Source organism: Limanda limanda, chromosome 5 (genome assembly GCF_963576545.1).
Source record: "Limanda limanda chromosome 5, fLimLim1.1, whole genome shotgun sequence".
Taxonomy (NCBI): domain Eukaryota; kingdom Metazoa; phylum Chordata; class Actinopteri; order Pleuronectiformes; family Pleuronectidae; genus Limanda; species Limanda limanda.
Window position 1 is genome coordinate 28,578,384 of NC_083640.1, and position 23,642 is coordinate 28,602,025.

General features: G+C 42.1%; 1 protein-coding gene across 1 annotated transcript; it reads left to right on the forward strand.

Moving 5' to 3' along the window:
* The first annotated feature begins 10,728 nt into the window (after nucleotides 1-10,728).
* On the forward strand, nucleotides 10,729-23,207 carry arrdc1a (arrestin domain containing 1a). Its single transcript, XM_061071018.1, has 8 exons — nucleotides 10,729-10,848; nucleotides 13,889-13,999; nucleotides 14,374-14,424; nucleotides 16,483-16,637; nucleotides 17,686-17,868; nucleotides 18,804-18,980; nucleotides 20,454-20,985; nucleotides 22,143-23,207. The coding sequence occupies exons 1-8, from the start codon at nucleotides 10,731-10,733 to the stop codon at nucleotides 22,178-22,180; spliced, it is 1,365 nt and encodes a 454-aa protein (XP_060927001.1). The 5' UTR covers nucleotides 10,729-10,730; the 3' UTR covers nucleotides 22,181-23,207.
* Nucleotides 23,208-23,642: the final 435 nt, after the last annotated feature.

Here is a 23,642-nt window from a genome sequence, read left to right on the forward strand (position 1 = left end):
TCAACACAAACTCTACACATGCTGCTGACCTCAGTCCAGACTGTGACTGTGAAGATAAATATCAGATCAGACATGTTCCACCATTGTTTCATTCATCACCATTCATCATCTCTGTGTGTTTGGTCACTGAGCAGGTTTGCTCAGTGAAGAAACTTTCCAAATAATATCCCAGAGTGGAGGTGAGGATCCACTGATGTGAGGGAATCCGTCCGATGCTTTTAATAAATAAATACTGCCTTGACACTGGTGCGGGAATCTGCTTGATGTGTATATGCAAATGAAAGGATGAGGAAGAATAGAGGGTTCAGTAATGTTTTATGAGCTGATATAGATTCTATTGATCTGTGATCTGTGATCTTTTTTTTTACTTCAGGCTCCGTTCTGTCAGGCTCCGTTCTTTCTTTCACACATTGTGTTATCCACAGCAGCAGCGGCAGAGTATCAGTGTATTTTCTTTATTAGTGACATCACTGCTGTCTGATTTTGAGGAAGATCCACGTACGGACGCTTCCAGGTGGACTGGAAGCGTCATAAAGCGAACATTGTGTTCAGGTGTGCGTGCACACGGTTTTATAAATTGGAATTTTCTTTGGCATATGCCGTTTCCGGCTTTTGTGCGTACATACACTTTTAATATGAATCCTACGCACTGTTTTATACTGACAGGCTGGGAGAGTGACAGATGACTGAGGGACAGTGAGCAGAGCAGAACTGAGACAATTAAAATAAATAATGACCCAATAAGAAAGAAAGTCTGAAAAGTGAACAAGGATTTAAGGACCTCAGAGTCTCCAGTCGACAGTTTGGACTCTCCAGTCCAGAACACAGCAGCTTCACTCCTGATTCCTGCAGCTCATTGAAGCTCAGATCCAGTTCTCTCAGATGTGAGAGGAATGACTTCAGAGCTGAGGCCACGACTTCACAGTGAGTCTCTGAGAGTTTACAACCACCGAGTCTGTAATTAAAGAAAATATCTGTTAGAATAAAATCAGAAAACACAACATTCATACAAAACGTGATCATTTGACACTCACCCTAATAAATCCCCTCTTTGCCTCATGAACATGAAGCTACATTCAAGAGAATGTTTTCAGATTTGGTTAAAGCGTTCATTCAGACTGACAGAGGAACTCTTAGATTCAGGTGGTCAAAGGTCAAAGGTCAATGTCACACAACATGTTCATGGACTGTTGAAGTCTCAAGTCTGTCTTTAGGGGATTTCTTCACATTTTGAGAAGTTGGACTCAAAGATAAACTGATTACATTTCAGTGGTCAAAGGTCAGTTACCTCATATTATTGTGAATGAAACATGTAGGGGACCTGGAGGGCTGACTTGATTATTGTAATTCCTTATTATCAGGCTCCAGCAGTAGGCTGCTAAAGACTCTGCAGCTTGTCGTAAATTCTGCAGCACGTGTTGTGATAAGAACCAAGAAGAGAGACTACATTTCTCCTGTATTAGCTTCACTACACTGGCTTCCGGTTAAATCTAGAATAGATTTTAAAATTCTCCTCCTCACTTTCAAGGCCTTTAATAATATGGCACCATTATACCTTAAAGAGCTGTTAGTACCTTATCAACCCGCTAGAGCACTCTTCTCCCAGAATTCAGACTTACTTGTCGTCCCTAAAGTTTCTAAAAGTAGAGCAGGAACCAGAGCTTTCAGCATCAAGCTCCACTCCTATCATCTCACACTTTCAGTTCGGGAGGCAGACGTTCTGTACGTTTAAGAGTAGGCCTTAAACCTTCCTTTATGATAAAGCTAGAAGGTCGGGGGACACATGACACACGTAGCTTCTCTTTCCAGCTTCTCCTTCCTCTTCTCAATCCTTATCACATCAAAGAAATTAATATCTCATCAATACATGTTACTGAGTTGACTTCTTCCCCGGAGTCCCTTTGCCTTATCCTCCGCAGATCCAGGGCCGCAGCTGTGGCCGCATCGTGGATTATGTATCAGAGATCGTAATGGTGGATCCTGTATCGTGCTGGGATCTGATAATGGTGGTGGACCACGACCGAGGTGGCAGCTGATGATGGATCCTAATGGCGGCAGTGGAGAATGACTGTGGACTATAGTGGCATCCGATCTTGATGGTGGATAATGATCTTGCTGGCTGTTGACCATAGACTATGATTGCAGCAGGACTGCTTGATATATAGTATTTCTCCTCAGATACTCGACCATCACTGAATAATACATAAATTCATTGACCTTCAGTTGTGCTTCAAAATATTTATTCTTATCAATGCTGCTAAAACCTTTATCTTGATGATGTTCTCATTTACACTTGACATCTTTTGCACTTGTGTCTGTCCTGGGAGACGGATCCTCACATGTGGCTCTCTGAGGTTTCTACCTTATTTACCTAATATGGGCTATACAAATAACAGTTGATTGATTGATTACTTTCTGCTTCTTCAGTTTAAAAGAACAGTCAGTGATTCTCATCCAGAACTCTTGTCTAATTCAGAGACACACACACAAACACACACACACACACACACACACACACACACACACACACACACACACACACACACACACACACACACACACACACACATTCACACACACACTCCACTGATTGAACATGTTATTGATTATGTCTGGACTCACAGAGCCTTCCTGCAGTTCCTCACAGCTGGGATCAGTCTCAGTCGACCCTGGTCTGATGTGTTGAACTTCTTCAGGTCCAACTCATCCAGAACCTCCTCTGACATCTGCAGCATGTAGGCCAGAGCTGAGCAGTGGATCTCAGGGAGTTCTTCCTTTGATTTGTTTTCTGACGTCAGGAACTGTTGCATCTTCTGATGAACTGAGTGGTCGATCATCTCAGTCAGACAGTGGAAGATGTTTATGCTTCTGTCAGGAGAAATGTCATCACTCTTCATCTCCTTCAGGTTGTTGATGATTCTCTTGATGATCTTTGGATTGTTCCCTGTCCGACCCAGCAGGCCTAAGACTCTCTGGTTGGACTCTAGACTGAGGCCGTGAAGGAAGCGAACAAACAGGTCTGACGTCAGGAACTGTTGCATCTCCCGATGAACTGAGTGGTCGATCATTTCAGTTAGACAGTGGAAGATGTTTATGGTTCTGTCAGGAGAAATGTAGCCACTCTTCATCTCCTTCAGGTTGCTGATGATTCTCTTGATGATCTTTGGATTGTTCTCTGTCCGACCCAGCAGGCATCCTAAGACTCTCTGGTTGGACTCTAGACTGAGGCCGTGAAGGAAGCAAACAAACAGGTCCAGATGACCATTTGTACTGGTGAGGGATTTCTTCATGGTTCTCATCAGGAGGTCATCCAGGGAGAAGGTACTGTCTGTGTCCCCAAATGTTCCCAAGAAGTTGTTGAGTTCTTCTGTGTTCCTCTTGGTGTAACAGTGGAACATGTAGACTGCAGCCAGAAACTCCTGAACGCTCAGATGAACAAAGCAGTAGACTGATTTCTGGAAGATCACACACTCTCTTCTGAAGATCTCAGTACAAACTCCTGAGTACACAGAGGCCTCTGGGACATTAAGACCACACCGCTCCAGGTCTTCTTGGTAGAACATGATGTTTCCTTCCTCCAGATGTTTAAGTGCCAGCCTCCCCAGCTTCAGAAGAACGTCCCTGTCAGCCTCCGTCAGCTGCTGTGGAGTCGTCTCATGTCCCTCACCGTATTTGTTGTTCTTCCTCTTTGTCTGTACCAGCAGGAAGTGTGAGTACAGGTTGGTCAGGGTCTTGGGCAGCTCTCCTCTCTGGTCTGTGGTTAACATGTGCTCCAGAGCTGTTGCACTGATCCAGCAGAAGATTGGGATTTGACACATGATGTGGAGGCTCCTGGACGTCTTGATGTGTGAGATGATTCTGCTGCACAGCTCTTCATCACTGAATCTCTTCCTGAAGTACTCCTCCTTCTGGGCGTCAGTGAAGCCTCGTACTTCTGTGACCCTATCAACACATGTAGTAGGGATCTGATTGGCCGCTGCAGGTCTGGAGGTTATCCAGAGGAGAGCCGAGGGAAGCAGATTCCCCCGGATGAGGTTTGTCAGCAGCACGTTGACTGATGACCTCTGTGTGACCTCAGACACAAGCTCCCTGTGGTTGAAGTCCAGAGAAGGTCTGCTCTCATCCAGGCCATCAAAGATGAACAAAGGTTTACAGACAGCGAGCGACTCTGCAGTGAGCTTCTGTAACGCTGGATGGAAAACACGGAGCAGCGTGAGGAGACTGTACTGCTGGTCCATCACCAGGTTCAGCTCCCTGAACGAAAGCAAAGTGAGCAGACCCACATCTTGGTTGTCTAAACCCTCTGCCCAGTCCAGAGTGAACTTCTGCACCGAGAAGGTTTTTCCAACGCCAGCGACGCCGTTGGTCAGGACGACTCTGATGCTGCTCTGCTGGTCAGTTGAGGCTTTAAAGATGTCGTGGCACTTGATGGGAGTGTCGTGGAGGATCTTCTTCTTGGAAGCCGTCTCAAGCTGCCTCACCTCATGTTGAGTATTAACCTCTTCACTCTGTCCCTCTGTGATGTAGAGCTCAGTGTAGATCCTGTTGAGGAGGGTTCTACTTCCTGTTGCATCACTTCCTTCAGTCACATGTTCACATCTCCTCCTCAGACTGAGTTTATGTTCATCTAAACCCTCCTGCAGACCACGATCTGCTGAAAGACAAGAAACAATGTCAGAGACAGAAAGCTGAGAATCTGCTGATTGTGTTCATCAGATACAGAAATACTACAGTAAATAAATGCTTTTTAACTTTGTGCTTTTATAAAGATGTAAAATGTTATTGCTGTATGAAGGAACAAAATAAAACAACATGTTCTGTTGTCAGAAGTGAAGACATCAGCAGACACATGTACAGTGCTGCTCTGACCGGCTTTCTGACCTCCAGCTCCTGTTCTGGATCTTTGTCCACACTGGGGACAGGAGGAGTCTCCTGAAGAACCAGACTGGTCCCAGTAGGAGGTGATGCATTGTCTGCAGAACCAGTGTCCACAGCTGGTGGAGACTGGATCCTTCAGGACGTCCTGACAAGAAGCACAGCAGGACGACTGCTCCTCCTCAGAAACATGAGTCCTCATATTCGCTCTGTGAAGACATTTCCTGATAACTCACATCTCACAGTCACAGGTTGTCATTACTTCTGTCAAGGAGGTTTTGTTTTCACCCTGTATGTTTGTGGTTGGTTCATTAGTGGGATTATAAAAACGACAGATTACCAGTAAACGTGGTGGAAGGTTGTGGTCCGTGTACCAGATTGGGGGGGTTACTCTTTCACAGACATGATCAGAGGACTGATGTTTACCAGTGTGTGGAATTTGGTGCAGATCCAAATAAAAATTAGTCTCTAGTGAATTTCAAAGTGGTTTCATAAGGAGTGTGTTGGTTCTTGGTGGAGGTCTGAGCTCTTTGAGGGATTCTGAGAGATTAGTCACCAACTTCAATGAAGCTGTGTCCTAATGCAGGGGCCACGCTAGAGATGGCTAAATCCTCTTCAGAGCAGGTCACAGTAGAAACAGTCTCTTACTCTGTGTGTGAGGATCCAGGTTCATTACTGAAGTTTAGACGATGTCCCATGGAACAGTCAATCTTCAGAAACAGAAAGCTGGACCCTGGAGACTCTGCTCTCAGTCCGTGGTCCTGACCTCTGCAAACACAAACTTTTTTTTATTCAGAACACATCATTCACTGGTTCATTCTCTGAAGATTCAGTTTGGAGGTTCACATGTTTGTAGCAGGTCTCTTACTCTGTGTGTGAGGGTCCAGGTTCTTTACTGAAGTTCAGAGGAGGATAATCTTTGGATCGTCATTCTCCAGAGACACACAGCTGGACCTTGTATAAGTACATATTGAACATTAGTTCTACAGCTGTCAGTCACTCACTTCCATTGTGTGTGATAAGGACTGAACTCTTTGTCTGTGGGAGTGAGACAGGTGACCTCAGGAGGCCTCAATTAATTGGGAAGCCAATTTCAATTAACCACTCGATTATTCAGCCAATTGCAGCCATTTTAATTAAGTACATAGAAATTAAATTAATATAATTTATGTCTCAAAGAATGCAGGAGGTGTGTTATTGTACAAGTACAATAATAAAGTGACCCTTCATGTAATACTGGTTTATGTCATTTGTAAATCCAGCAATAAACCTGCATGGCCAAAAACAAACATTGAATAAAAAGTACTTTTGCAACTCGAGCATTTCCTGATCTACACTCAAACCGATAAACTTCATTAAACTGAATCAATACAAGCTGATGAAGTTCATGTGTCCTGCAACCCCCTGCCATAAGGAGAAGGAAACTCAACATCTGGCATTTGTGTTAACATCATAAAGGCTGGAAATTAATAACAGAACTTTATAGACAGTAACACTGATAGCACATCAGTCAGCAGCTTTAAGCAGCACTCTGTACCTCCACTCGGTTATATGGCTTTGTGCCCAAATGAAGGTCAACCACAAGCTCTTCAACTTTATATTTACTTTAAAACTCATAACTGCATATATAGTGTTGTTATATAGTAAAGCTGTTTTAGATTTATGTGTGTGCGTGTACCTGGCTCTGCAGGTTGATGTTCCTCATACCTCAGCCAGTGAGTCCAGAGCTTTACTGGGAACCACAGTGAATACTCTCGACAGGTTGGTGACCACTGCTGTAACGTATGATTGTGAAAACACGTTCCTATTATTAAACACTTGATGAACAGATGTGATGAAGATAAAAAGTGAAACTTTGAGTAAACTCTGTTAATTAGTCCTTTGAAGGCTCTTTGTTCCAGACCTGCTGTTCACATCTGTCTCTGGGGATCCAGTGAAAAACACAGTGAGCTCAAACACATACAATGAAGCCACCAATTAAATCAGTGTTTCTTCAAATATAACAGAGTTTAATGTGTTGGACTCAGCCAATCACAGCGTTGAGTCAAACTGTTGATTGACTGACAGAAGTTTATCCTGAATCTTCTTCGCTTAAGTCCATGAGTAGAAAAGTAGAAAAGACTCAGAGTCTGTGACAGTAAAATAATATGAATGAATAATATAAAAGTTGCTGAACACTCACCAGTCTCAGACTTCACGTCTCCAGCCTCTGCTCCTTGTAGAACAATTCTGATTACTTTCACTGGCTCCTCCTCCTTTTCGCTCTGCACTTACTGGAAATCACATGACTCTGAGTGACACACACACACCCACAGTCACACACACACACACAGTCACACGCACACACACACACACACACACACACACACACACACACACACACACACACACACACACACACACACACACACACACACACACACACACACACACACACACACACAGTTACACAGTCACACACACACACACACACAGACACTCAGGTGACTGTACCGTATGATTGTGCACGTTCTGTTATTAAAAACTTGATGGACAGATGTGATGAAGATAAAAAGTAGACTATACAGTGCTAGAGTGAGGTTATTGAATACTTTTCCCAAAATTATGCTAAATAAAAAAAAAATTCTAACTAAGTACTGTAGCATAGTCACCAGGAGACCATGGACCTGTGACGTGATTTTGGTGAGAATATACAGTATTACAGTGAAGTTAGTTCATAATTTTCATAACAAATATTTCCAAAAATTATGCTTAATGAAATTTCTTCCAAAATAAGTAGTGTAGCATAGCCAGCAGGAGACCCTATTCATGTGACATGATTTTGCAGAGAATATACAGTATTACAGTGAAGTTATTTAATAATTTTCATAAAATATATTTCAAAATATTATGCTTAATGAAATTTCTTCCAAACTAAGTATTGTAGCATAGCCAGCAGGAGACCCTGGACACGTGACAGGATTTTGCAGAGAATATACAGTAATTTAGAGAAGTTATTGAATATATTTCCTAAAAAATATTTCTTAACTTTTTCCCAAACTTAGTACCTTAGCATAGTCAGCAGGACTCGCTGGACCTGTGACATGATTTTGGGGAGAATATACAGTTTTACAGTGAAGTTATTCAATAATCATAATGAATATATCCCAAACTTATGCAAAATATATTTTTTCGAAATAAAATACTGTAGCATAGCCATCTGGTGACCCTGGATATGTGACGTGATTTTGGTGATAATATACAGTAATAGAGTGAAGTTATTGAATAATTTTGTAAAATCTCTTTTCGGTGAAATGTAAGTGCGCCACCACTTGTAAAACACTCGCTTTCAGTCCTGCCTTTCCCCAGCATCGCTCCAGCCCTGTCCCGACACACACCAAAACAGTTTTCCGAAGATAGTCTCTCTTCTTTAAGTTTTGTAAAAATGTCCTCACCTGTGGACGTCCACTCCGTGCACAGTCATTGCATTTTCAAAACAGTATCTGATGAAAACAAGCAGCTGTGCAGAGTTTAATATATCTGCGGATTCATCTAACTGTTAAGCATATTTGCCTTTCTTAACTCTATCCACCAGCTGGCACTTTATGTCCTGGGCCATGTCGGTGATGCGCCGGGCAATAGTCCTGGTAGACAGCGGCAGTGATTCCAGCTCATTCCAGCAGCGGGTTTAATTAATGTTTCGCGATTGTGTTTGGCTTTTTTGCCTGTGCAATTAAATATGCCATCTATATGATGCCCTTAGGGCTTCAGCTGGGATTGTCCGAGCTCTCAAGGTGTGTGCAGATCAGCTGGCAGATGTGTTCACAGGCATCTTCAACATGTCTCTGCTCCAGTCTGTAGTCCCTGCTTGTTTCAAGAAGAGCATCATTGTCCCTGTTCCCAAGAAAACTAAAACCCTCTGCCTGAATGACTACCGCCCAGTAGCACTCACTTCCATCATCATGAAGTGCTTTGAGCGGCTGGTCCAACCCTTCATCACCTCCTCCCTCCCTGTCACTCTGGACCCTCTGCAGTTTGTCTACAGGCCAAATATGTCGACTGCAGATGCCATCTCCCTCACCCTCCACACTGCCCTCTCCCACCTGGACCAGAGGGACACATATGTGAGAATGCTGTTCGTCGACTACAGTTCAGCATTCAACACCATTGTGCCCCTGAAGCTCGTCACCAAGCTCAGAGACGTTGGGCTCAACATCGCCCTCCGTGAGTGGATCCTGAACTTCCTGACGGGCAGGTCACAGGCGGTGCGGATCGGCAGCTCCACATCCTCTACCCTGACTCTCAACACAGGTGCCCCCCAGGGCTGCATGCTCAGTCCTCTCCTGTACTCCCTGTTCACGCATGACTGCATTGCCACCCACAGCTCCAACACCATCATTAAGTTTGCTGACGACACCACTGTCATAGGCCTGATCACCGGTGACGATGAGAAGGCCTACAGAGAGGAGGTCAGAGCCCTGACATCTTGGTGCCAGGACAACAACCTCCTTCTCAACGTCGGCAAAACAAAGGAGCTGATCGTGGATTACAGGAATAGACAAGGAGTGGAACACGCCCCCCTCTTCATCAACGGGACCCCGGTGGAGCGAGTCAGCACCTTCAGGTACCTCGGGGTCCACATCAGTGATGACCTGACCTGGACCCATCACACAGACTCCATCAGGAAGACGGCCAGGCAGCGGCTCTTCTTCCTCCACATGGACTCCAGGATTCTGTGCAACTTCTATAGGTGCACCATAGAGAGCATCCTGACTGGCTGCATCACCGCCTGGTACGGCAGCTGCACCGCCCTGAACCGTAAGGCTCTACAGAGGGTGGTGAAGTCTGCTCAACACATCACCAGGACGGCGCTACCATCCATGGAGGACCTCTACACCCAGCGGTGCAGGAGGAAGCGCAACCGGATTATAAAAGACCCCCTTCACCCCAGCCATAAACATTTCTGCCTGCTGCCGTCTGGCCGACAGTACCGCAGCATCCGGGCCCGCACCACCAGGCTCAGAGACAGTTTCATCCCCCAGGCCATAAGACTTTTAAACTCCTCTGAACTGCAATAACTCCACCAAACCAGCACCCTGGAATATTTGCATATTTGCACCAGCACCATAACAAGCATATTTGAATATTTGCACTACTGCACAAATTGAACATTCATCTGTAAAGATATATATTTAGATGTATATATTTTATTTTCTATTTTAAATTTTTGATATTCTATTTCATTGTTATTCTATTTTATTCTTTTTTATTCTATTTTATACTATTTCTATTTTTATTTTATTTTTTTTGGGTTGAAATTACTGAGCATTGCTTAAAGAGAGTGTGTGACCCAAGCATTTCATTGACAGTGACTACTTCATGTTATCTCTGTTCATTTGACAATAAAAATCTTGAATCTTGAATCTTGAACTTTCTTTTGGCCTTGTACCTCTCACTCATTCTGCTAATCCGTGTCTTAATAACTTCATGGGTCAACAAAGAAAAAGGAAAAAACTGATGAAACTGTTGTTATTGCATTGTTTTGTTCTAATTTCAACTAATATTTATGTAGATATGTATACATTAATGGGTTAAATATTCCATTTAAAATTATTTTAAAATTGTATTTGTTTTTTGGACGGCATCATAAACTATAATAACTAATACACTTAGAAACATAATGTGAGTTAACATTAGTCATATTTAATTTAGTGAATCCAAACTAAATACTTTTACAGTGACAGGTACACCTGGGGATTTTCTTGTGAGAAGACAGTGACGTCAGACGAAGGGGCGGGGACGCAGCGTGGAAAATGTGCGTGCTTAGTGTCTGCGCGCCCAGGTGAGCTTCAGTCCCGCTGCGGATCCGGGGAATCATGGGGAAGCTCCAGCAGTTCGAGATCACCTTCGACAAAAGCAAAGTGATGTACAGTCCGGGAGAGTCCATCTCCGGGACCGTGAGCGTCAAAGTGGGCCAGGCGCTGCCCTGCAAAGGTACGAGTCCGCTAATTCAGCCTTTAATCCGCACATCAGCGCTCCCGGTGACAAAACGTCGCCGTCGCCAAACAAGGAAGTGATGGCTTGAGACGGGGATTCGTGGGCAGCAGCTTAGATTCCACTGTGGACAGAGCTGCTGGTGTTTGAATGCCACGCTGATGCGCTTTTAATGAGTCAAACAATATGTTGTTATTTGTCACAGCACTGTTTCCTAATGATGTCGCTATAATAGTCTGAACTCCAGGTACGGTGAGGTGTAAGTACTCAGTGCTGCACAACAAGAAAACAAGTTGTCAAAGTACAGAAGGCAGCAGATAAATAATGTAAAAATGATAAGGAGCTGAAGGACCGTTTATAGCCTGGCCCTCCAAGTACATGCATGGACATGCCTTTCAAAAATACGGTATGAGCTGAGACTTAAAAGAAGACAGCCTCATTTCCTCAGGCAATTCCTCCCAGAGCCTGGGGGCCCTGGTGGCAAACGCCCTGTCGCCCCTTTAGTTTTCAGCCTGAGGAAATTACAACATACACTGGCCTGAACAGTACAAGCAGCGCAGGGGAAACTAGGGAATTCAGAGATAAGTGAAATGTAGGGCCTGGTCATGAAGAGCCTATTGGTTCATTTCGTCTGTTGCCATAGTCACAGGGACATCACCAGGACCGTTGGAGCCCAAGTCCCCCTGGGCCCCAGACATATTTTAACACTCACCCCAGATGACTGAAAGTTTAAATATTAACAAAAATCTGTATTTAAGCCTAATATTATGTCACTTTAAACTTGAACATGAAGGTCTGTGCTGTGTGTGGACAGCCCGAACTTAAACACATTGATAGTGGACACATCTTTACAGTCAGAGTAGCTAATAACATCATTTGGTCTTTGCGACAGAAAGGACGAACATCTTAATTTGCACATAGAGCAGGGAAGAGAGATCTGAGTGATCGGATCACCAGAGATATTGAGATGTTTCGACCATATCTGATCGTTTTCAGCTTTGTCACATCTCACTCGTGTTTATCAGATCCCAATAGTAAACGTAGCATAAATGTCACCTTACCATGGGTATAAATATGCTTAACCTGTTACAGCTCATCTTCTGGAGCCTCATTGGTATCAAAGCCTTTTTTCGCCTCAGTTACAAAGTAACACCTTCTCCTTGAGACTGATTTCTCCCTGTCTCTCTCTCTCTCTCTCTTTCTCCCTGACTGTGTGTGAGTTTCTGTTTGAACGCTTGTGGGGCCTCCAGTCTGTTTACATTCCTCTTCAGGTAGAGCTGGTCAGACTGTCAGCTTCACTGTGTGCCGCCCAGGAAACAAAACTCTGCACACAACACTTTGAATCACTGATAGATTATGAAGAGGGTTAGGCCTCGAGATAACAGACATATTATGGGCAAATATTGACATTGCATCAAAAATCAAATAGGTTTTAAGTCACTGCAGTTGACTTTGGACACAATGTATTTGCTAAGGCTACTTTAGGAATGTTGCAAACTGGGATGGACTATTCTGAGAAGTCATTTGTTATTTGACTGAATATAATTCTGTTTGATTAAAAATATACTGTAAGGCAAATTATACTGAAATGCTAAGAATCATTGAACTACTGTTCATATCATTGTTTGACACTGTGCCCTGTTGGTATTATGTGCTGCCAAGCTTTTACTGAAGTTTTTTTTAACCTCATTTACTTCTGAACCAAAAATGCATTGAGGACAGATGTGGGTCGACCGTCCAAAAACAGTTGTGTTGTTCATTCACATACAACAACAATGTTAACGTAGATATGACACAAGAACAGTACCCACAGAGCACATAATAATAATATCTTGAATTTATATATCGTCTTTCAAGAGATCCAAGGGCGCTTTACATGTATCAGTGGGGACAAAAAGAGATCAGAAAAGAAAGGACGGCCCAACTGTCCACTGAAATTCAATCAAGCTGCACCAATTTCACACACTCATATTTATCAGTCCCCTTAATATGTCAGGTTATTTTTTTATCAAGACCCTTAAATTATCCCCTTAGAAATCAAAGAATAAATTCTCTGGATCCTCCCCCTAATCCAGATCCACAACAAAATTGAATTAGTCCTCCCCTGACCTGTCCTTCCACCAGGTTTCGGGATATTCCGACCAGAAGTTTTTGCCGCTATCCTGCTAACTCAATTACCAAGAATACAAACAGTAAATATCCAATGCTCCTGGTTGGTCTCAGACACCTTTCAGATTTTTCTGTCTTTAAACACCCAACAATAGTAGTTTATAGTTGATCTCTATTGTTGTTCGTTTGATCATAACCATTGAACCTCATTGAACATTGTGTGAAATTCACAGCCCTGAAATCAGGGGATATAGTGTTGATGTTATCAACTGGATCATCAAGATTAATAGATCAACATTTTCTTATCCCCTCACCTCTGGCAGAAGCGTATACAGAGATGTGGAAAACACAAAAGTACATGCTCACACCTCTTTATTGAAAAAGCTGCTGAGTCATGATCGCAGTGTTTTGTTCCGTCTTCTGTCAGACCTGCTTTCAAAGAGCTTCTTCACTCTAAAGCTCAGTGATCATTTGAAGCTTCATACATTACTAAGTGTTTGCACTGATAGTGATTCACCCTCAACAGCTGGAAACATTCCAGCAGCTCTTATCTGATAGATCCTGGAAAATAGTCATAGAGCTCTTACACAAGAGTTTATTAATATATTAATATAACTTCACAATCTGGTCTGCTGGGTTAGATTCTGGCTGTAGTGTGGTTTTGAATGGGCCATGTGGATATTGAGGGTTTGTTGAAAGCTCACTTAACCAATGTTCAGTACTTTCTTCAGCATTACTGTAAGAGTGTGAGCTTTCATATAGTCTTTCTTCTCAGCTTCTGCGAGCTTCAGTGTAACCCACTTGTGCTTTTGTTACTCATAGAAAAGAAATGTCACAGAAAAGAAATGTCATAATGCCTGTCTCATAACATCATCTGCTTATGATAAATCTGTGGCTAAAAATGGCACTGCCTTTGTCTTCTTACCTGCAGCCATCAAAGTGAACTGCAATGGTTTCTGTGGCATCACTACCAAAGTGAACGACACGGCGTGGACGGAGGAGGAGCAGTACTTCAACAACACTATCTCTGTCTCAGACAAAGGTGAGCGGCTGATCCTCTGAGCAGAAAGGGGATCGGAGCAGTTGGATGTGTCCTGCAGCTTGTGTCATACAGTTGACTCCATCAGCCCGATCCAGGCTCAGATTAGAGACCTTCCCTGGCTTTGAATACTGATGTGATAGTCAGCCCCAGGAAATACACTAATCAAAAACACAAGCCACACCTGGAAAAATGTAGACAGATTTATTCTTCATCTGTGCATCATGGGGTGAAAAAGTGTAGAAGAAGAGATTGAAAGGTAAAGAGTGTGTTTAGGCGATGCATCCCTGAAGCATATCTGCCTGCTGAGTAACAGCAGGGCGATTGTTAGCGTTTACACTGATGAATGTTATCTGTGCTTTCTCTCCCCCATACAGGAACACTGAAACAGGGAGAACACACTTTTCCCTTCAAGTTTCTCATACCAGGTAGGATGTTGGAAATGATGGGATGATGAACACTTGTCATCACAAATTCTTTGCTGTGTTGGTGTGTGTGTGTGTGTGTGTGTGTGTGTGTGTGTGTGTGTGTGTGTGTGTGTGTGTGTGTGTCTCTGTGTTGCGCTCACTTTTCACTGCCTGACAGACATGCCCTGGCATGATGATGTTTACTCTAGTTCTGTTGTGGTTCAGCAGCACTGATGATGATGGCACTTCCCTTTGGCTTATGAATTTTGTGTGAAACATTGGACTTACTCACTTAATTTGTAGGAACCAGCTCCAGTTATTTTACAGAGGTGAATTATCATTTCAATTGTCACAGTTAAAAGCTGCTAAATTGAAGACGTGTTTAAAAATGAAAACCCATGACTGTGTTCACTTCCTTGTAGCAGTGATTCCAGCATGATCCCAGACCTCATCATAACTAAAATAAATTGGGTAAAACGATACACATAAGACCCTACTTGTTTCAAATTTGGGGAAAAAGCTGAAAATTGGTTTACTATTGAAGTTCATTGTATCTAGACGGGCGCTCTGAGAGCACACACCTCTACCAAGGCTAATGCTCTATCTCGCCATGTCAAAATCGTTATCTAAACTGTGGCAGCCTGCTATGTTGTCCTGCCACAATTTCAGAATGAGCTTACATTTTTTTCAAGATTCTCATAGTTCCGTATGAGGTTTTTAGGTTGGTGTTTTGCTTAATTGCTTTATTAATAGTTGTGTGCACTGTGCAGAATAATTTGCAGCACTGTTTGCCGTGTGCTCACATGCACTGTGATAGTTTCACCTAGTTCTCACTCGAGAACTTATTTTTTCCTCTTTAGTCCGTTAACCAGTAAATCTGAATCTGTTCTGTGGGAAACGTAAAGAAACTAAAAATGTATTCCTTGATCATCACATTTATTCAGATCGGTTCGGACATTTTATGGGTTCTTCTCTGACCCATCTCCTCAAAAAACACGTGTTCAGTTTGAGATAAAGCTGTTGTAAGCTTGTGTGCATCTTTGTTAGTCTAGAGATTGAACATTTTCTGATGGAAAGCATCTGAAAGAAAGAGAAAATGATGGGTGCAACCACTGCTACTCATGACATGATGTCCACAGAATGATGTCAGCAGTTGAAAGTGTGTTCCACTTACACAAAGCACTGTTAGAGCATCACTAGGTGACATCAGCACATTTTTCAATAGACTCTTAGGCAACAATTTTCGAGTTTTGATTGTGGCCAACATGAGATGTTATTGTCTTCATTTTTAATGTGTTGTTTAAAAAGAAACCTCTAAAAACTAAAATGTATTATCACAGAGTAAAGAGGCAATTAATTCAGTATAAGTCTTATTTTATTAGATGATGTAGTATAAGAGATGAATAACTTGGGCACAGTTGCCGCTCCTGTCTACACATTGTCATCATGGTTTATTCTGATGGGCTCACAGCAACATGTGCTCAGCCTTTGTTCGACGGTTTAACCTGCTTTAATTTATTCTTCCAGCTAAAGTGTTCTCCATAATGAGAGGAGGAACTTCATAGAAACTCAAAACCAGCCCAACCAGTCTTTTTACTGTTGTCATTCTAAATCTGTCATTTGAACCGTGTGTGTGTGCTTTCACCACTGGAGAGCCTGCAGGTGTCTCAAGACACTCTGGAGTGTTGTTTTCATGTTTACATTAAAGATCGGAAGAAAAGCGAGTTTTCTTTTTTACCATTTTCTTTTTATTCAACAATAAGTACACCAATACAAGTCATCAACAACATCGACCACCAGAAATAAAAAATGACAAACCTGCTGTCAAGTCTAGAAAAGCAAGTTTTCAAAGTCTATTTTTCTCACTGTTGAGCAAAGTCGTCTTGCCCTCTGTTTTGCAGTAAATCGTTGATGTCACATGATGAAAATATCTGCCATATTTCTGTTGCACAATTACCAAACCTCTTAGTAAGCTGTGACCCAAAGAGCTGTCACCATGTTCGGAAAACTGAAGTCTGTTCTGTATTTACTTTTACTCCATGTGTTCAATCTAATATTGATGTGTCTTCTTTCCCTCAGCTTCTGCTCCAACATCCTTTGAAGGCAACTATGGCAAAATCATTTACAGAGTGAGGGCTTTTATTGAAACACCACGTTTTGCCAAGGACTACAACGCTGAGAAGGCTTTCTACCTGCTCAGCCTCCTGAACCTGAATGAAGTGCCAGATATATGGGTGAGACATGATTGTGTGTGTGTGTGTGTGTGTGTGTGTGTGTGTGTGTGTGTGTGTGTGTGTGTGTGTGTGTGTGTGTGTGTGTGTGTGTGTGTGTGTGTGTGTGTGTGTGTGTGTGTGTGTGTGTGTGTGTGTGTGTGTGTGTGTGTGTGTGTGTGTGTGTGTGTGTGTGTGTGTGTGAAGTTGATCCTTAGATGATGGTCATGTTGGTCTTAAAGCTCCAGTGTGTAAGATTTAGGTGAAAGGGGGATCTATTGGCAGAAATTCAATATAAAATAATCTTGGTCATGTTTTCACGAGTGTTTTTCATCTAAATTATACAAATTCCTAGAATAGACCCTTTATATTGAAATACTTCATATTTACATCGGGGGGGAAGATGTAGTAAGTGAATCTTGATAATGTTAATCTGTCTTTAGGATGTATTGTCTGGTACATTTAGTTGCATCTATCTGCAAAGACTTTATGGTACAAAACCTTGCAAGTAATTGTAGTGCAAATCACAAGTCGAAACAAGATCCTCAAGTCCTAAGTCAAATCCACTTCTTAGCAATTTGGGAAGGTTAATGTTGCAGACAAAATGCTACTGTAAACAAGGGACGTGTAGTGAGTGGAACAGTGAAACAAAGGCTCTGTTCAGACCTGGTATTATCATCCGCCCGAAGTGATCTGATCGCATGTGGATAGGTCTTAGTACGTCTGTTCACACCTGACATTACAATGCATCCTGAATGTGTCTCCTGTGACTGTGATGGGATCTCACTTCACCGCTCTACATGCAAATAAACACGGATGTAATTTCTGTTCACAAAGACCAATTCATTTTTTCTTTTTTTTTTTTACCCGTTGTGATGACCCTCCCACTTTCCCAAGAGGGAGGGAAAGTGTGAGTCATGATGGGCTGAGTGAATCAATGGGCAGTTAGACTTTGGAATAAGATTTCACCAATATGAAAATAAAGAAAAAATCATTATGTGGTGGTCAGTGTTGACATTTTGGTGGTGGCCAGTAATAAATCAATGTGTGAGCACTGCCCCTCTGCACACAGGGAATCTGCTTATCTGAAGTGAAGCAGCAGTTCACCTACATGCTGGTGAAAACGGGCACAGTCGTCCTGAAGGCTCAGACTGACATGAAGGGTTACACACCGGGCCAGATCATCCAGGTGACAGTCAACATCCACAACCAGTCTGGGAAGAATACAGGCAACATGGCAGCCAGCCTGATGCAGGTAAATCACTGTTCTGGCCAAACCTGTGAGGTGCAGGTTAGGTTCAGGCTCACAGACCAAAGTCCACTGTATTAAATATCTTCCTCCAAATCTTAGTCATCATTATAGGCTCTTTGAAGCTAAATGGTTTGTATCTATATATCGCTTTTCTAGTCTTGGTGACCATACAAAGTGCTTTACAGTACACGTTTTGATATTGATGTATAATGGATGGATTTTAATCACCAGATGATTTGTGGTTCAACTCCTGGCGCTTTCAGTCTGCACTCAGAAGTGTTACTGGGCTGTTACAGCTGAAGAGGGTTAAGCTCTGTTAATAGGCCAAAAACCAAAGGAGGTGAATAAAAGCAGCCAATTAGAGCTGCAGAGATAATTGATGTGAGCCTATGGGGTTATCCATAAGAGATTCAGTGTTTTCAGGTATTATTCTATAATGTCAACATATTGTATCTCATGACACCATTAATGACACATGACACCGATAATATATGTGACATTAACACCATTGCTGGTGTTATCACATTTATTATCACATTTGTTTCCTTGATTTGAATGGCTCACAACGCCCCCTGGTGTTTCAAACTGTCTTGGGCCTTTCATGGCCAATGCTGATGAAGGGTCTGGGGGTAGACAGGCGTGTCTCAACAACGCCTCCCAGCACAGCATTCTAAAGGCACTTTTTAGATTTCCAGAGGGAGACACTTAAGCCATAACTTGAGGGGAAGTTACACTTTAATTACCGCCAAGACTTCCAATAAATGCTATTCCTTTGTGTCTGCTGTATGTACAACTGTTTACCAATACATTTCAAGAGATCTTTATTGTCGCTGTACAGGTTCAATCAAATGTTGCCAGTAGATACCTAAACTTACACAAATTGAGACAATAATGTACAGGATAAACTGTGAAATCGAAACTATACTTTTTTTTTTCAGAGAGTGACCTATGAGACGAAGAGGTCCACCCATGATCTGAGAAACATAGTGGATGTGGAGGGAGGCGCTGTGAAGGCCGGCAAGGAGGTGGAATGGAAGGAGCAGATCATCATTCCTCCTCTCCCACAGTCCTCGCTGGCAGGCTGTGATCTGATAAAGATTGAATATTACGTTAAAGTAAGATATGTTCTTATACCCTATTAGAAATATTTTATGTCAAGGAGTTTGTCTAGCTTTTGATTACCAATCATTGGCCTCGTCATTCTATTTCAGTCATGTACATGTGATGGAAAGTTTAGATTCTGACCAAATCCTTTTTTTGAAGAAGTCACAATAGCAATTAATTTAATGTGATCACATAATGTGGAGGGTCCAGTAGCATGGCATAAATATACAGCATGGGTGCACTTCTGAGGAGGCGGGATTTCTCACAAGCATGAATCCGTTTCCAAGTTCCAGACAAAATTATTTGTTTGTGCTCAAACGAATAGAACCAATCGGTGTCCTGCCAGAGAGGAACTACTGGGAGCCACATTCATGTCAGGTGTGATGTAAGCAAGAAGCAACTGTTAGTTTATAACAAAAAGGCTTTTTTAACAGTGAGCGATGTTGCTGCTGTAGCATCAGTTACAAATCAAAGAGCATTTCTTCATAGACTGAAAACAAGGAGCGAGCGCGATGGAGGTCTTGAAAAGGTGATTTCCCTCATCTTCTGACTGACTTCAGCAGACATGATAGAATGTGATTGAAAGATGGTTCATACAATCACCTGCCAATTATTTTTGGTGCCAGTATCCAACAAAGCATTCCCAATGGCTTCCTTGGAACAAACCATTTGGTGCACCAGGTTAATCCTACAGGAAGGAATTAAAATCACTTTAATAAATCAAAACGTTTTACACTTTGACGTGGCCAATTTAAAGTAGTTGAGATGCTTTTCATGACGAAAGTCTGAAAACTATTATTATGATTATTATAATTATTATAAATAATTATGTTGATGAGGTTAGGGTTATTTTATCCCCCTTAATATCAATAAAGCAAAAAGGTTTAGAGAGCCTCACCGTTAATCAGAGCATGGTGAATGGATATCTGGGAAAAAACCTCAATGAAATGAGTCTGGACTTAACATTTTGTCATTCAGAACTAGTTGGACTTGCACCAGCATTTTTTAATACATGAGAAAAGGCCTTGATGATTGACTGAGAAGAAGGTGTCAGTTATTGTTTGACTTCAATTGAAAAGTATGAAAATCTAACCCCAATGGATGTAGACTGTCAGAAAAGAGGGAACATTCTGCAACAAGTTTACGGCCTTTTCACTCAACACGGTTTCCAGCAATGCCACAAGGCAGCAGCTGTAAAATATCCCCAGGGAAGGCTCTCTGCTATTTAACAGATCAATAAAGTTACAGTGTCCATGCCTGAAAAGGGCTTAGATTTAACATTCTGTAGGTTATAGTCAAATCAATGCGCAGCGGGAATTTATTGTTTTAGTGGAGCACTGTCCGTGTTGGCTGCACTAAATCATACCATGTGTAGAATTTTAGATTCTGAACATAGAATCTACTAGAAAGCCAAAGTGTTTGTACAAAGTCTGTATTACTACAGGAAATGTAAACGACATTCTCTTTTCCTCTACTTTTAACAGGTCAGTCTAAAATCTCCAGACGTCATGCTGACACTACCCATCCACATCGGGAACGTCTCACTTGACAAAAAACTGCACCCTTCAAAAAAAGCAGCAAATTCTTCCACTGCTGCAGCTGAGGATACACCAGGCCCCGGGGTGTCCAACTCTGACAGCTCCACCTCTGCCACCACTCCCACACTGCCCCCTCGCCCTGCCCCCAAACCTGCTCCCCGTCCCACACCTCGCCCCAGGGGGTCTTCCCATAATTCACCCAGTGCTCCTCCAGCTGAGTACCGCCTTGGAGCAGAGGGTGGGGCTCCAGTGAACGATGGCTTCCCCAACAAGCGCCAGTCTCAGCTAGTGTCACCCAATGCTTTCAGCTATGCCCCCGGGCTGTTTTTCCCCCAGAACCAGCCACCCAGTGGGCCTGGCACTGCAGCCAGTGGCTCCACAGGGGCCACAGCACCTTACCCAACTGAGACTGCTACTAGCTCAGCACCAACAGCACTCCTCCTGCCTCCCGAGTATGACACCTCAGCTTATCCTCAAGGTAAGTTAACCCCTTTTTTTTTACTGTCAGGGCTGTGCTAACAGTCCTATGTGGGGTTTGACTCCATATAGCAAGTCCATGAACTGTGTCATCTCCTACTCTACCCTGTGTTTCCTGTATCTCTCCATTGTCATTATCTAAAGCTGCTTTCAGACATCTACTGAACTCCGCAGATCATCTGGAGAAACTCGGAGGTGTATGTGTGAACGCAAATGTCCAAGTCAGAGCCTCCAGAGTTTCTGAGGACGTTCTCCAACTGGCCCCCTAAAGTCTGCAGAATGTCCGGAGCAGGCGATGTGAGAACACAGCATTAGATTTTATGCAGGATTCATCGCGAGCGAGTGGGGGCGTTAATGACACTTGTTACTTGCTACAGTCTTAAAATTAAAACAAATAAAAAAGAAAGAATACAAATATCTGTGGATGAAAAAGAGCTGTACGTCACGCGTGTAGAAGACACCGACAAAGATGTCAAGAGAGCTAATGGTGATAAAAGCCGACGTCGGGGTCTATGTGATTTAATAAGGCCTCTCCTCACCTGAATCCTGTGGAGAATTTGCTGCTGTTGTGCTTGAATAAAGACATCTGACCGGATGATCAACCTGTGGATGAGGTTCAGCAAATGAATGTGATCAGCTGTATTGCTTGTTTCTTGTTAAAACCTGAAGGGAGGGTGATGTGATATGTGGCTGTTAAAGCATTTGTTTTGGTTTGTAAAGCTGATGCTAGTGCGACATCTAGTGGCACTGAATATTGTATGTATATATAACCCTTCGATGTTTGATCCACGAATATTTCTGTCAACGTGCTGAAAGCTCCTTGTGCAAGACTTCACGCCACAACCTGCGTCTGCAGTTTTAACATTAAATCCGACAGCGCATGTCCCTGTGCGCGGCCGCTTACTGGCTCAATTTATAGTCACAGGAAGGGAATTTGCATTTTATGATTTGGACGCAGAATGACTGAAGGGACCTCAATACGGAGAAGCAGGATTAAAATGGGAATGTGTTTTTCATAACATGGTGCCTTTAAAGTTGTTACTAATCAGGCTCCACCGGCTGCGGTTGTCTAGTGCTATTCCTGACGATGGAAAGTGTGATATATAAGTGAGTTTTTTGTGCTAACCAGCAGGTTTGATGTGTGTCTGTCTGTTACAGAGGCTCCACCATCTTATGATGAGAGCTGCAACACATGAAGTGGATGAAGACCGAAAACGCTCCTACCAAGAGGATCATCAATTCACTATAATTCACTACAATATCAAACAAAATGTCCGACTGAAACTGCAGTTCCTTTGGTTTTGGAAATCATGGCATCGTCATGCAGAGTCCGGTCATGGTAAAACATTAGAACTAACTTGGACCAAATAATTACCAGACACAGAGCAAACCTATTGTAACCTGGTGTGAATATTTTTACAACTATTTAACCCCCATATTTTCTATAAGTTTCAAATGTTTCTAAATGTACAAGAATCAGCATTTTGAATTGAAGTGAATTGACCTCAGGCCCTGCTGCCCAGTGAACAAGTAGCTTAATATAACCTAATGGGGTTTATCCTCTCCACAACCAATCAACGCTGTTTTTTTTTTTTAAATTTTTTTATCTATGTTTTACTTTTTTTGTTTTAAGCACTTTGAATGAAAGGAAAGAGAAGAGGAATCTGCAGAATTATATTTTCTGTTCTTTTTACTGAAACTGGAGTCGAGCTTTTAATTGTGGGTCACTAAGCAGTAGATGACGTCTGTGATGTCAGGTTTGAAAGTTTCATGTAGAAACATTGGCACAAAACAATTAATCTAGTATTTCGTTTTATACTCTTCAAAGGCTAACAGGTGAAATTATCTCCATTTGTTGAATATTTAAGTCTAGATGAAAGATGTAATTTGCAAAGATCCTTTTTATGTGCTTTTAATCAGGAGTTTTCAGATTTATGCCACACAATTCAGATGTTGTTGCAAGTTGTCTATAATTAGATTTCTAAGGATAAAGTGTGGATCCAACTCAACCTCTAATAATCTGATTTCGGAATTTTTTTAATCATTTGTTACTTTCATGTCCTTGAACTATGATATAGTGACGTATATTATTCTCCTGCTGAATGTGTGTTGACTCTATTCATGCAAGACATCCCTTGTGTGTCAGATTTTTTTTTTATTTGAATATTGATGCAGCATTACTGTGATGAAGTTCACAGCGATTATTTCAATCAAAGTTTTGTGAAGTACATTTTTGTAAGAATGTTTCAAGGTAAACTCTTCAGTGATGCAGGAAAAACATTTATTTATTTTCTTTGGAGTGTTTTTCAACTGCTCTCTGAAATTCAATAAATCTGTTAATACGAGTAGTGTTTAGCCGTTTCTTTTTTCTCACTCTTGTAGTGTTTCTTTTCTTATTTCTTTATTAGTACCTCTACCCATGAGGTTTTTTTTTTATTATTTCATTGCCCTTGGCCTCTGCAAACAACTGAATGGATTTATTGAAGCTCTTGAAAGATAATGCAGAGTTTTACAAGTTTGACAGCTTCTTTGCTTTGTTATAGGTGCAGTGATACATAAACACAAGTAATGTATTTAATTAGAAGTTTGAGGTACATGAGTATGTTTTATTTTCTTTTACTTCAAAGTCCTACTACTCTAAACTTCATTTCAGATGGA

What these genes read in the sequence shown, in the direction of transcription:
- arrdc1a (XM_061071018.1), top strand. Translation starts at nt 10,731, where the DNA reads ATGGGGAAGCTCCAGCAGTTCGAGATCACCTTCGACAAAAGCAAAGTG. An exon ending in CTTCAAGTTTCTCATACCAG is followed by an intron (nt 14,425 to 16,482) that starts GTAGGATGTTGG and finishes TCTTTCCCTCAG; the next exon opens with CTTCTGCTCCAACATCCTTT. An exon ending in CACCTCAGCTTATCCTCAAG is followed by an intron (nt 20,986 to 22,142) that starts GTAAGTTAACCC and finishes TGTCTGTTACAG; the next exon opens with AGGCTCCACCATCTTATGAT.